This window comes from Centruroides vittatus, unplaced genomic scaffold (genome assembly GCF_030686945.1).
Source record: "Centruroides vittatus isolate TY-2023 unplaced genomic scaffold, ASM3068694v2 scaffold_490, whole genome shotgun sequence".
Classification (NCBI taxonomy): Eukaryota; Metazoa; Arthropoda; class Arachnida; order Scorpiones; family Buthidae; genus Centruroides; species Centruroides vittatus.
The window spans coordinates 27,438-42,271 of NW_027122711.1; the positions used below are offsets into that span (position 1 = coordinate 27,438).

Below are 14,834 nucleotides of genomic sequence, written 5' to 3' on the forward strand. Positions count from 1 at the left end.
ACTTAAGAAGCTTTTATTATTTAGACTGGTCACTATAAATCAGTAAAACTTCTTACACGTTTAGGTAGTAAACTTAACTTTGGTTCGGTTTAACACTTGAGATAGAGATAATTAACTTTAAATGTTTAGTTACATTATAATTATAACGTAATCTTTAAGTTAAATAATAGCAAAGGTAAATCTACTGATTAATTTATATTAATATATTATAATAATGTAAGGACGAATAATCAGTGGCCAAGTGGCTATTAGTCTTACCAGTTTTCATATATAGGCTCTACATATTAGTCTGTAGTTATTTATAAGTATATAAAACTATGTACTGGAAGTAGAATAAGTTAAATAAACTACACCTTTATCAATCCAGCAAAATTTAATAAAATAATAACGTTTTCAATCGTTTTTAACGATCTTTCTCGGTTACAAAAAAGATAGAACATTAAATATCGAACGTAAAATGTGTTCGGAATAAATATAAAAATTAACGGAAAACGCCCAAACGGACAAAATATAAATAAATAAACAAAATAAATAGCGGAAAAAATATATACAGGGTGTTTTTTTTTTTAAACTGACGGTACTGAGAAACATCTGTAGAGCAATCTAACAGCCGGAATGTCGCCAAATTTGGGACAGTGACTAAGAATGACGTGGAAAATAGATTCCGCGAAGAAAAAAGTAGTACCTAAATTCGCCGGTAGAGGAGGATTTGGCGCTGTTGTAGCGAAAAAGCTACAGCACTTCACTGAAGAAAGGGTCATCAGTCGCTTTTTTCCACTTGCATGGCCGCCTCGCTCTTCGAATCTAACCCCGTGTTATTTTTTCCTGTGGGGTTACTTAGAGTCCAAGGTCTATCTTGGTAGTGTCCCAAACTTGATGACTTTGAAGGACAACATTTCTCGAACTGTGATGAACATTCCTGCGCACATATTACGTTCGGCCATAGAGAACACGGTGTTCAGGATGCAATGAGTTGTCCAGCAGGACGGTGATCACATGGAAGAAGGGAGGTTATTTGCTGATTAATTAAACTTTCGTTATTACACTGAAACCTGATTATTCATTTGTGTGTTTGTTAATTGCAGCTGGATTTTATGCAGATTCTTAGCTGTTTTGCTACAACAACGCCAAATCCACCCCACCTGCAAATTTGGGTACTATTTTTTTCTTCGCGGAATCTCTTTCCCATGTCGTTCTTAGTCACTCTCCCAAATTTGGCGACAGTCCGGCTGTTAGATTGCTTTACAGATGTCTCTGAGTACCGTCAGTTTAAAAAAAACACCCTGTATACAAGATCCAACGAAACCAGCATTGTCCGTTAATAACATTAATTAATGTAAAAGGATCTCCACATGGTAGACAATGAGTCCGCATCTCTAGGGTTTATACAACCAGTTATCATGTGCGCCTTGCAGATTTCCAATCTCTCAAGATGTTTGACCGTTTGCCTATTCGTCGTCGTTTTTATAATTGCCGCTTGATCCCATTGGACGTTAACATCCTTCTGTCTGGCGTATGATGCAAGCGCAGTGTTGTCAAGGTTCTTACTGATTGTATATTTGTGCTCTTGAGCCTTTGTTTTAAACTGCGCATCGTTGCACCCACATTAACAAGCTTGGAATTGAAACGTTGGTTGTGTAAAGGCACCGAAATATACCCGTTGTTGAATTCCGATTCTCTTTCTTTTTATCGTTTCTTAAAAGTTTGAAAACAGTGGGATTACATCGGTATACAATACAAAAATTATCAGACCTGGCAGTACATCTATGTATCTTGTTTTAAAAAAATGGGATGTAATTAAGCACTATTCTTTTTATATTTATTCCAAACACATTTTATGTTCTATAGTTAATGTTGTATTTTTTTGTAACTGAGGAAGATCGTTAAAAGCGATTGAATACGTTATTATTTTATTAAATTTTGCTGGATTGATTAAGTAATTTAATTATTAGTGTTAGTAAAGTAGTGAGTAAGTAATTAGTAGCAGTCTAGTAGTTAGCAAAGCGGCAACGCGACAACGTAGACTTTTGCGCAATTATTTAGAAAGTTAATTGAGTATTTGCGAATCCGCAGCGCTGGATGAGAGATCCAGCAATTGCAATCTTTATTACTTATACAATGTGACTGTGCCTTGTTCTAGAAGAAAGATCATAGTTATGGAAAATGGAACTTGTTTTCTCAGTTTCCATCTAGATGTATCCAAAACATTCTAGAACATTTGTTTGGCGGCAATTCGACACGTGGGCGATGCTCGCAGAAGGACTTTTAGGGAAGCTGCCCCTATTTAGGGGTTACAAACGTGAAGAAAACCTGCAAAATTCCACGTGGCCAGCTGGTGGCCAAGCGTGAACCCGTTACCATTGTTCGTGGATTTATCTCATGCAGCCCACCATTCGGCCATTGATGGGCTCCATGAGATAAAGGGCGCTTTCATTCTAATCATCTTTCCAGATCATCCCCAGAAAGAGATCTTGGTTACTCCACTGAATGTAATTAATATGAAATAATATATTGGTAGCAGAAAACTGACACTCAACGTTTTTCATTTTAACTAAACTAAATGCCTTATATTAAATTTCTTTCAAACTCTAATTGTTTTTGTCGACTGCTTTCCTAGACAATTTTTTAATGCTGTGACATGCATCTATTTAAATTTAATAAAAACGAAAATCTGCCTAAATAGAAAGAAATATATTCAATAGGCCAGTTTACACAGATTTTACCGTACATTACATGTTTATAAGTGCGTGTTTTCATTTGATGATTCCTCCCTGGTTAATCTGCTGATTTGTAGAACACTTAATTTTCTGTAGAGATATGTTGTAAGATTTAGTAATTATGTTCCGCCATTTTTGTGAAGTTAAAGAAATTAAAGCAAGAAAGACAGATAAAGAAAAATGTCAACACATATACTTCATTTTGCGCTTCTCAATATTTCTCTTCAAATCTCAAGGGGAATTTCTCGATAAATTTGCTAATATTTTTCTTTTTTAAATGGGTCACTTTTTAGCAGTGTAACGGGTGACGTAATTTATAAAATATAGCTGTCGTGTAATAAGAAAATAATATTATTCTCTTAGTCATGAACTTTGTGTGTGTGATTTTGTATTCAATATGTAACAATAGGATCTTCCAAAAAACATTGCATGTGAATATATATAATATAAATCATGATAACAATATGTTGGAAATTAATAAATTTATTGTAGATTATTAAATATTACACGAGTTGACTTTTTAAACGAGTAAAAACGGTTGTAATTTAAATACTGTACTTACAGTGAGGCAGCGCTAATCCATACTAATTGAGACCAGTGGATTAATGGCGATATGATACCTCGCTTTGAAGCTATTTCTTTACTGTTGTATGATCCTTTACAGTAGTAAATAGAGGTTAGAATTATTGTTAAGTCAAACAGGGTGAAAAAAAGAATGAGCAGCAATGCTCATAACACGTGACTTACATATTACTTTACACGTGAGCTGCAAGTGTATAGTTGACAAGTCCATTGTTTTAGTTAGGGAAATGGTAGAGGCAGTTCGGATTAAAAGGGGTTCGGATTAGCGTATTGTATTTGTAAATGTTATACTTACTTATATTTAGAAGTACTTGAATGATTACAATGAAATAATAAAGAAATTTCTAATAATAAGCTTAGTGGTTATAAGCACCGAAATTTCATAATGCTAATAATAATATTATGTAAATGAATGAAAGGTAGTTGTCGGTTAACGAAATAAAAACGCTTTTTATAGTTTTGTTAAGCAAAAATCTATATCCTATAAGAATATTAAAAGCTGGATACGTTTGCTAATTCCTATCTTCAAAATTTCTTTGGTATTTCTTGTCAATTCACGATGATTTGCAATTCTATCCACTTGTAAGTGAACAGCACCGTGGATCATCTTAAAACACTTCAACCTTCATCATCTATGTGCTAAATCACGATTCATCAATCATCATGCGTTTGCCATTCGCAATGATGATAATGAAGAATTAGATCCGTTAAAAATAAGTATACCAATAGATGAAACAGACTTCAATAAATAGTACGAAACCAATAGAAGACTGGTCGAGGCAGGTTGAAATACCACAGTGTAGAGTGCCATTGGGGTGCTATGCAATGTCTATTGTGTCCCTTTTTTTTTGGTAACTGTGAAAGTAATAGTGAGCGTTAACTGAGGACTACTGCATCTAAAATTGTGCAATAATCATAAGTTTGGTAGGAAGTACAGTACTTACAACGAAAGTAAGTGATGTTAATATCGAAATTAATTAATTTTTTAAAAAATGAAATATATTGTGACGTAAATAAAATAAAGAAAATTTTGTTTTCGGATTTTTCTGTAATTAAATTTTATCGTAATAGCATTATTATTATATTTAATGTATTTAATGTAAACTAAGTAAGTTATTGGTAGGTTAAGTAAGCTTCAAGAAATATTATGAAAAAATACCATTCTTAGCTTGAAAGGTATATGAAAGTCTGTAATTATATGAAATATTTCTAGGATAAGTTAATAAATTATATTTAACAAGATATTCGATTCGAGAGAAGCATTGAACACTGGGTCACGGGTTCACGCCTTTCCACAGGCTGACCACGTGGAGTTTTCCGGATTTTCTTCATAGCAGCACTCTTTATTTCTTCAATATTAAATCTTTAATATATATATTTTAATTTCTGTTTACGCCATCTTGACACTTGTTTTAATTGCTAATGAAAAAATAATTTATAACTTAAATATTTGCTGATGTAATTGTTTACTCGAAATAGAAAAAACAAGCACAAATATTTTTGTTTTTATAATAAAATATAACAAAAAACAAACCTAGTTTTTGTTTATATTTTATTTTTAAGATAATTTATTTTTTTAAATATCTTTGTAGTTATTATTTATTAGTAATTTTATAAGTAATTCTAATTGTAAAAATTAGTTCAACGTACGTACACACAATGTGGAGAGTGCACCATCTTGCATAAAGGCAAAATCGGCACCTGTCGAAGAACGTTTGGCGACTTTTTTCACACCCAAAACTCATTATAAATCATGGGGTTTATGTAATTAGAAAGGTTAATTCTATTGATTAAAAGTGGAGTGAATGAGAAAATAAAGGCAACGTGTGTCAAATAAAATAAAATTAAAAAAAAAATTTTTTTTTCAGGCAAGTAACAGCCGTAACACATTGGGTAGACTACACGACGATGGAGTCAAATCAATTCCCGACAATGAATTAACTTCGTTACCTGTTAAAGAACTGAACAAAAGGTTGAAAACTGGCGAATTTACTAAACAAGTCATTAAGAAACTAAAACAACGCAGAAGAACTTTAAAAAATCGTGGATACGCTGCAAGTTGTAGAAATAAGAGAATGGAATTGAGAGAAAGTCTGGAAACTCGAAAAAAGGACATTCAGGATGAAATCTGTGAACTGAGAAAAACAAATATTAAATTGGAAAAGGACATTAATACGGTTAGAGAAATGATATTAAAATTGAAAAGTTCTATTGACATGAATAATATAAAATTACCTGAAGTTTATAAGAAACTTATAGAAGAGGTTATGACGGATCGTACGCCACCTTCACAAATAAACCATAACAACGATTATCAGACAAGTGTCATATCACGAAATATAATGTAGATGATACGAAATTAATTTTTTAATTAATTAAAATAATGATCACAAGAAATTCGGAGTTATTTTTATGGTAAATTTTCTATTATTTATACTTCAAACCTTTTTTTAGAAAATTGGTGTTTTCAGATAATATACTGTAATATTAGCATTAACATAATCATTAAGAGTATACATTGTCTACTTTGTTTATTAATTTAAAAAAATCACGCGACTTTAGACCTCACCGGAAATTCGTATATAATTAATCAGGATTTCCGGCTTCTAAGTTTTCCATATCTGGTCTCGATTTCCATCTATATAACTCCGTTATCGAAATTGACGAAGGACAGGTTGAAATGACCGAAAATCTCGTAAAATATTTGAGTATTTACGGTAAATAGTACTTAACCTACTAAGATCTAGCTTCCCCTGAAGGGTTCGTGACATTCTGCAAACTTGGACCCACAGCTGTTTTCAAGGTCAAACTGTTCTAAACATTGTAGACTGCACGTGTCTCGTTGCGGGTTGTGTTAAATGGAAGAAAAATACGTATACAGTAGCCCTGCAACTATATTTTTAACTAAAAATATTTATTTTAAATTCTTCAATATTTTTCAGTACTTTTCTTTCAAAAACTCTCTTTGGGTGGTATTTTTTACTGCAATTTTTACGTTGTAGTTTATTTTAATATCGGATTCGCGCTTTATTTCGATATAAATATTAATTATCAACAATTTAAAAAAAATGGTATCTAAGGGGTTGGAAAGGGTGAAAAATTGAGTTATAAGATTTTATGTAGATAGTACCATTGAAAAGGGGCAAGGGTTCAGGAGAACAGAGAAGAATAGCCAGCGTGCAAACACCCACCGAAGTGGCTGAGGGAGTACCAAGCACGCCAAATCAAGAGGAAGAAATCCACATCCTGAACCGAGAGAGAGCTATCTGGTTGACGTATTACCAAAATGTAATAGCATCAATCTCCCTAATAAACAAACCTCCCTGCAAAGTTTCATAAATTTTCGACAAAAAGCACGAGAGTTATTAAGCTCCAAAGAGGGTGCCACACACAAACATACACGCACTAACATCCATACATACAGAAATTACCCCCCCCCAATTATTTTGCATTTCTGGACGTTTCAAGGTGTCCTAAGTCCAAAAATATATAAATCCGGGGTAGTCATTTTTTTGCTGGCTCACCATACTTTCCCTCTTATAACAGCCGGAAAAGTAAAAAATATCCAAAAAGTCAAATAAACCCAGTAATACTTTTTCGAATTAATAAAGATGATTAATTATTCAGCTTATTTACGGTATTAATTAGATACGCTACTGCCGAAACAAGTTTAACCAAAATGAGCGCTACCACCTTCTGTGGCGGTGAGTAATTCTAGGGTGGCGAAAAGAAGCAAGTGGGCGACAGGGAAAAGTTGGAGGCGGGGTACTCATAGGCGAGGGTTGGATCACCGACAACCTTTCCCTTTTCTTTGTGAAAAGGGGTAAAAAGAAACATTGCATTTAATGGTTTCTAGATGTGGAGAACAATGTAGAAAGGACACAACGTGTGAGGTTCATAGGAAAGATTTCTAGAAATACTTCAAAGTCTTTCTCACACAAGGGAAAGCAAGTTAGGGGTACAGTTGGGGAAATTGGGTATAAGTTTATGGAACCAAGCGGGCGGTGGCTCAAAAAAGTTTGGGAATCACTGATGTAGACTTAACCTATTCTACAATTCGTTGAATAAAAAGTTTATTCAGGAGAGTTAGTTTGTTATAAAATGATGAAGTAGGAGAAAATAATATAACCTTCTATCCTTATAAAACGACTTCGTACTTGCTGAAAATACTCAATTTTTAATAATTTCCTCCTCAAAAATTAACGAATCTTGCACATTAATTTTGTAACTTTCTACGAAATCGTCTAGTCCATTGGACACGTCACTGAGGGGCGGGAGATAAAGAGAGTCGTGTAAATCTCCAATAGAGTCGGACTTAGTAACGATTTTATGCGTTATTAGCCTTTACGATTTTTTATAAAACTCATCCCTACCCTCAAAATTACGCTTTTTGCCATTTTATAATAGTTAAAAATATAACATGTTTTTAAAATAGAATATCGTAACAGATGGCACCACCAAATGTTGCTAGGAAAGTTAAGCAACTCGTTGCTGGAATTTTTCTTTATGAAAAGAAAAATATGTGAAGAGTGAAATGATCACTTTCCACCAGTGGCGTGCCGTCATTGGAAACGGTGGAAGCGCCGCTTCCACCGAATTTTCTAAAATATAAATTTTCATATCTTAACGTGATTTCAATTAATTAAAATTGATATCTTATTATAATTGCATTATGTATCATACTACAAATTTCTATACTACATGTAAAATAAATGATAAGATTCAGTGGCGTGCTGTGACATTTGATGACAGGGAAGCTGCATTTCTGTAAGAAGCCGACTTCCAGAGGCAATCAGTTAATTGCTCGTCAGTGATGGTCTAGGGCAGGGATGAGCAACCTGCGGTCCTCGGGCCGCATTCATATATTTTGCGGCCCGCGACGCATAAAATGTGAATAAATATATCAATTTCCCAGCTTAAGACAGTTCTCGATGAACAAAACCAGCTGTCATGACGCTAGCAAGTATGATGAAATATACGATAAGCACGAAGATCTTTAACGAGTTAGCAATACTGAAATACGAGCGAGATTTGTGCGCAGATAATTTCTTACCACACTAAATTTAACAGAAAAATTTATCACAAAACGGTTATTGATGCTAATGTGTAAAATTCCATTTAATCCGTGCAAGATGTGTGATTACCAGAGCCCCTTCGGCCGCCAATTTAAAGTATTTTAATCTTTAAAACCCGATTAATTATGAGTTTCCAAACTGTTCTGCGAGTTATAAACAGTAAATAATATTGTAATATACAAATATCAAGTTTCGTAATTAATTTGAATATTATATCACTAAAATTCCTAGACTTGTAAATGTGTTTCAGGTCTGTTCCAAATAAGACGACAGCTGTTTAGAGGTATGCGCGTGATCTGTCTCTTGAAAAACTGTTTACTTCCCTGAGAAAAAATATGAAAACGACTGTACCAATGTTTTATCATAAAGAAAATATCGTTAATCGACGTTTCTACAAAAAAGTTTTCCGAGATGTTAGATAAATAAATAAATCATAGAGTGGATGCTGTAGTAAATAATTTATATAATTATTACGATATAGATTATTCATACGTAGCTTACGTTAGGCCAGCATGTTTAGTGTTTACTGATATATTAAATATATATTTATTCTAAGAAAGAATTCAAATTACGTTATCATACAATTAATTTCTGGTTACGCTATTTTGGCACGGGCCTATAGATTTACGTCATAAAGATTTCAAGCAAAGGATCTAGCAGTAGCATACGTATTCATTAAAATAATAATTACATTTAAAAATTTGCCGGGACGAATTCACAATTAAGAAAAAATACAATTTCTTGTAAGACTGTACATTTACTTGAGTCTTTCTCCTTCAGTCCCTTTAAATGTAATTATTATTTTAATGAATACGTATGCTACCGCTAGAAAACTCTATAACTGTTTTACATTGGAAGGTGGACAAGTAGCCTCCAATAAAAGGTCAGTTCCACCGTATGATTTGCTATTGCCTCTGAATAGCGTGTGAAGGGACTGAAGGAGAAAGACTCAAGTAAATGTATAGTCTTACAAGAAATTGTATTTTTTCTTAATCTTCACTACCTCTTTATTTTTTTTGTTTCCTGTAGTTCCATTAACCGCCGCCCTCACCACCTAAGAGAAAAGAGTCAGAAAAGAAAGTTCTAGAAGTGAGAAGGAATAAAAAATAAAGAAAAATGTTCTAAAACTCTGATTAAAATGAATATATATATATATATAATGGCGTCCACAGAAAAATTGAATTCTGTGATTATGTGTATAAGCATCCGTGTAGGTGTGTTGGCGTCTATTAAGTTTAATATCCCAGGATGGAGTAATGATTAACGAAATTTGGCATAGTAGCTTGTGTATAACGGACATTAATGCTATTAAAGTTTGGTAATCAAAGATCAAGGGGATGGGGAAATAGAGTCATGTCATATGTCGATAGGAGTAGGACTTATAAATTTATTCGTTATTAGAATTTACAACTTTTTATAAAACTCATCTGTACCCTCAAAATTAAGCTATTTGCAAATTTATAATAATTAAACATTTTATAATGAAATCTCATAACAGATGGCGCCACATACAATTTTAAATTTACCACGAAAGTTATGCACCTTGTTGCTGATTTAAAAATGTTTCTAAATGTCAAAATATGCAGTGTAGAAATACAATAGAAACTCGATTATCCGAAAGTTACAATAAAACACGTAGCGCTGTGTATACAGACTAAATTCTCCATGTAACTTTATTGTGCCATGTTTTAAGGTTAACGCCTCAAGTTACATGTATTCCTTGTTGTCACATCCGTTGTTTATTAAAACCCAAAATACAAAAAGAGTTTCTGAATAATCCTAATAACCGCTAGTTCCACAAAGATCGGATAATCGAGTTTTTACTACATGTTCTTATTACAAGAGTGCATTTTTTCTTGACGTAAGAAATTACAATTATTACCTAATTTTATAAATAATTTATTCAAATATTCTTTAAAAATTTAATGTGTTGTAAGCTACGACTCTGTTTTATTTAACAGAACGCATTAAACGTATTACAAAATATAAGTTTCTGTAATCAATCGTTTAAAAAATATAAATAATCAAACTACGAATGTATATCTGCTAAAAAGTTTTAATGCATTGCACTTGTTACAATTTGAACAGAATATATTGATGGTTGTACACACATCATCACAAAAAAATAAATTTTAATCTAGGTCGAATCAGTTTTGCACGTAGTGAAATAATACAAAAATGTAGATTGATCACTTCTACAATGTCTGTAGTTCATTACAAAAATATAGTTTGTACTTGTCAAATAAAATTGACATTGTGCGTGATTCACAATATACAAATTTTAAAAATAAAATTACAGATTTTATAAAATACATGACAAAACGTTTAGAAAATTATACAAAACAGCACTGTTATTCAATAGATTATCACTGTATATATAACAATGATCCTTTATATACATATAAAACTTCGTATTTACATAAGTATATGATTTATTTAAAATCTATTAAAATCTTTAACCACATTTTATATAAATAAAGTATTTATAAGTAAAACTATGAAATACAAAATAAATGACTAGTTGATGTGACAGTTACTGAAACATCTTAAACTTATATCTTAATAGGGGGATTAAAAACTTCATGATATACATTAGGGCAATTGCATAGACCTAAGCAAAAATCACTCCAAGACCATTTAAGCATAAGAAGATCAAGACAAACTCGGCAATCTTCTCTGCTATCGTGAGTATCTTTCTGAATGACTTGTCCTAAAAATTTCTCTGATAAACATTTCAATGATGGGCGAAAAGGAAATCCAGGTTCAGTACGAAATATTACAGAAGTATCTACAATTTTTGTATGGATAAAATGTAAAGCTTGCAGGTCATTTTCCAGTCCATGCCCAATTATAATGGTGTCTTTGTTAATAATAGTTAATAATAATGCTTGCACTTCTTCAAATTGAAGTGTCTTTTTCTTTTCAAGCATTTCTGCAGTGATGCCACTGTACTCTGTGTTATAATCAATTATAAGTGATTTTGGTTGCACATATGTCTCGAATAATAAACTTCCATCAAATGATAAGAGAGTTACCTTAGTTATTTCCAGACCCAATTTAGTGTAACACATCTCTGTGTCCAGAACGACTATGTTCTTTTCTGTAAAATCATAATCAGCTGTGTTTAGAAAATCATCATTCACCCGGCACTTTGAACTTGATACATGAAAATTGTTAAAAGTGCAGCCAGTACTTCCTTTTTCAGTACCGCAACATGGATGAAGCCGATAGAGTGTGTCAAATGGGGGAACAGGAATCGCTTTTTTAGGGTGGTAAAGACAGATATCCTCAGGATCATCGATAATTCTATTATATTCGGAGCGGCAACGAGCACATATTTCTATTGAAGAATCTGCATTAATTTCACCACGAAAAGCTTTGGCAAAGGATTGCATTGGAAAGTTATATGTCATTAATTGCGTTGGTGTTAACATTATTGTCTCTAAAAATGAATAAAAAGAAATGAAGAAAGCTTCATTCTTCTCTACTTGACAAGTATTTTGATGCTTTAAAAATAACTCAAATGGTATAGGAGGCCCTATATCCACTTTAAAACCAGCCTTTGGATTGATTCCTTCCTTTGGCAATTCAAAACGAAATTCGTCTGGACATAGTTCCCGTGGTACAGGAGGATTTCCATCTATGCCATCTATTTCACAAACAGCAAATCGAAAATGGATTGATTCCTTCGTTTGGCAATTCTAAATACCATTTTCTCGATTTGCTGGTCGGTTGTGAAATAGATGAGATAGATGGAAATCCTCCTGTACCACGGGAACATGTCCCGTGGTACAGAGGATTTCCATCTATCTCATCTATTTCACAACCACCAGCAAATCGAGAAAATGGATTGATTCCTTCGTTTGGCAATTCTAAATAAATTGGCTGCGGAAACGGTTTCCGTGGTATAGGCGGATTACCATCTATCTCCATTCCAGCAAATCGAGAATATGGATTGACTCTCCTCCTACGTGGATATCCTGGATAAATCGGCCGTGGAAATGGCTCAAATGGTATTTCAGGATTGCTTGGATTCGAACTGTATAAATAAATATCGGGGATAATAGGTGAATGGTCTTCATTGAAACAAAACATACCTCGAGGAGGAATCGGAAAAACTCGATCGGGATCAAAACCCCCCGAAGCCATTTTCAAAATCTAAAAAATAAATAACAACAACATTAATTAAATTAATTACAAACTAATTTACAAGCAATTTTAATCTTCGTCGTTTCTTCCACTAACTCTATAGAATACGGCAACTTATCGTAAGAACCGAAGAGAAGCACGTGCTGAACTTTACAATCCATGCACGTGGTATTCGGTATTCTAATCTCTCGCAGAATAAAAGACTCAAACCAAATTTTAATTTTATTTCTTAAATTATACTCGTATACAGAAATAACACAAATTTTCATTTTAATAAATGTATATCGTTCAATTTTCGAAAATTCTAATCGATTATATCTGTAGTAATCTATTCTACACAACAGAAAAAAAATCGTCTTTCTTAATTATAAATTATACTGAAGTTAATCATCACATTTATTGAGAGACACATTACGTGGAGAAAAGCAATCATGTACTAAAAAGCATATACGAAACCACGTGGAAACGAATAGTAAAGAAATTTAGAAAACTTCATTTCCGCTTATCAATAGATATAATCATGAAAATTATGTCTCAGATCTTAATTAACGACCTAATTAAAGATTAATATTACAACAAAATTAAGTAAGTAATACTAACTGAAATAAACAAATAACCGCGATATTTCTAAATTACTTACCAACTTTCGAAGTCTTCAAATAAAAACTTAATAATCGATACGATGAAATTTGTAGATGCGATGAACACAAAGACAACTTCAGTAACACTGCTTACTTCTCCACAGACACGAGGCATTTGACGAGTGAACAAGTAACCGCTAAAGTATACAGGTGGCGCTAATTAGAACAACACGACCTCATCCTTGGTGTGACGTCACGTTCTAGGAATAACTGAGTCAGTGACAATGTCCTACGGCTAGTAATTGCTTTCATTATAACCTAAATTAAAGAACTCATAAACGTCTCTTTCCACGTGTATTATAATCTGTTAAAAATTCAAAATATTTTTATGAAATTAGTTTCTTTTTTTAATATAGATAATAAATTAAAATTACCGTTTTCTTAAAAATTGGAAAATGGGATCTTACGACGTCTTTTCTTACATCCATGTCCATTCGGGAGTTCGGGCCTTTATCCACTCAAAAAATGCGCTGGAAAATGTAGATTTAGTTGACTCGGTCCCTCTGGTGACGATTTTTCATTTTAAGTTTTTTGAAGTACTACGTCGGATGTTAAATTTTTGTTTAATAAATTAAGACATAGTCGCTCTGGAAACATTTTTTACTTCCCTAGACGATCTCCATTTTTTTCCTTTTGTTCTAGAACAATTCTCTCTTAGATGACCGGACCTTTCTTTAGAGGCTACTCAGCCATCCAATATTAAAAAAAGTTCTTTAAAAGTTTGGACCATGGATGTAAGAAAAGACGTCGTAAGATCCCATTTTCCAATTTTTAAGAAAATTTTATAATTTTAATTGGATTAACCCTGTTTTAAAATTACCGTATTTTACGGACTATAAACGCACCTTAATTTTTAAACAATTTTTTTAAAAAAAAATACCTATAAGATGCACCTGAATTTTGGAGGCAATTTTTTGAAAAAAAAAGTGCGTCTTATAGCCCGTAAAGTACGGTAATTCGATTTGTTCGTAATTTTGTCAAATAATATACTCGTTCAATTCATTTTTTACGTTCAGGAAAAACAGTTTGTCGGTTTTCCTATTAAACAGAACTATAAATGATAAATAAATATTTCGATTTTAACAAATAAGAAGAATTTTACGAAGATTCTTATCTTTTCAGGTAAGAATAATATTTAGCGCGATATTTAATAGGTTTATCAGTAATCAAAACGAATAATTTTATAAGAGAAATGGGCTCATATTCTATATTTTTCTCTTCAATTTTGAGTAGAAAATTGTGCTCCGTTTTATCAATTCAATCAGAGTTTCTTTAGGCTATATCCGTTTCTAAACGTGCAATTTCCCTGTAAATAATTATTTAACCATATAGAGACAAATATGTCCCTTTATCTTTCTAAAGTAGTTTTGTTTGGATCGTATTAATAAATATTTCTTTAGTTCACTTATATACTATTGATAATTTTTTCTTTTTATAGATCTTTTTGTTTCTTAAACAAACAAAAAAAGCTTCGATTAAAAATTAAGTCTTTAAGCTTTATATTTTAATTTCACATAGATTTATAAATACTGTATGTTAATATGATGCAAGCTTTTTAATATATTATAGTTGAAAAAGTGCACAATAAACTCCATCACATGCTATCACTTTCTCGCCAAATTGCTTTTTATCGTACATAATTTTAAATACATTATGATGATATTTGAATT

The 14,834-nt window shown here is 32.4% G+C and overlaps 1 protein-coding gene across 1 annotated transcript; it reads right to left on the bottom strand.

The window, feature by feature from the left end:
• Positions 1–10,926: 10,926 nt before the first annotated feature.
• Positions 10,927–11,808, bottom strand: LOC136989374 (exonuclease GOR-like). The gene has a single exon (XM_067287495.1). The coding sequence runs from the start codon at positions 11,806–11,808 to the stop codon at positions 10,927–10,929; it is 882 nt and encodes a 293-aa protein (XP_067143596.1).
• Positions 11,809–14,834: the final 3,026 nt, after the last annotated feature.

Bases quoted from the DNA above. Each gene is read 5' to 3' on its own strand.
- LOC136989374 (XM_067287495.1), bottom strand. From the start codon at position 11,808: ATGTTAACACCAACGCAATTAATGACATATAACTTTCCAATGCAATCC.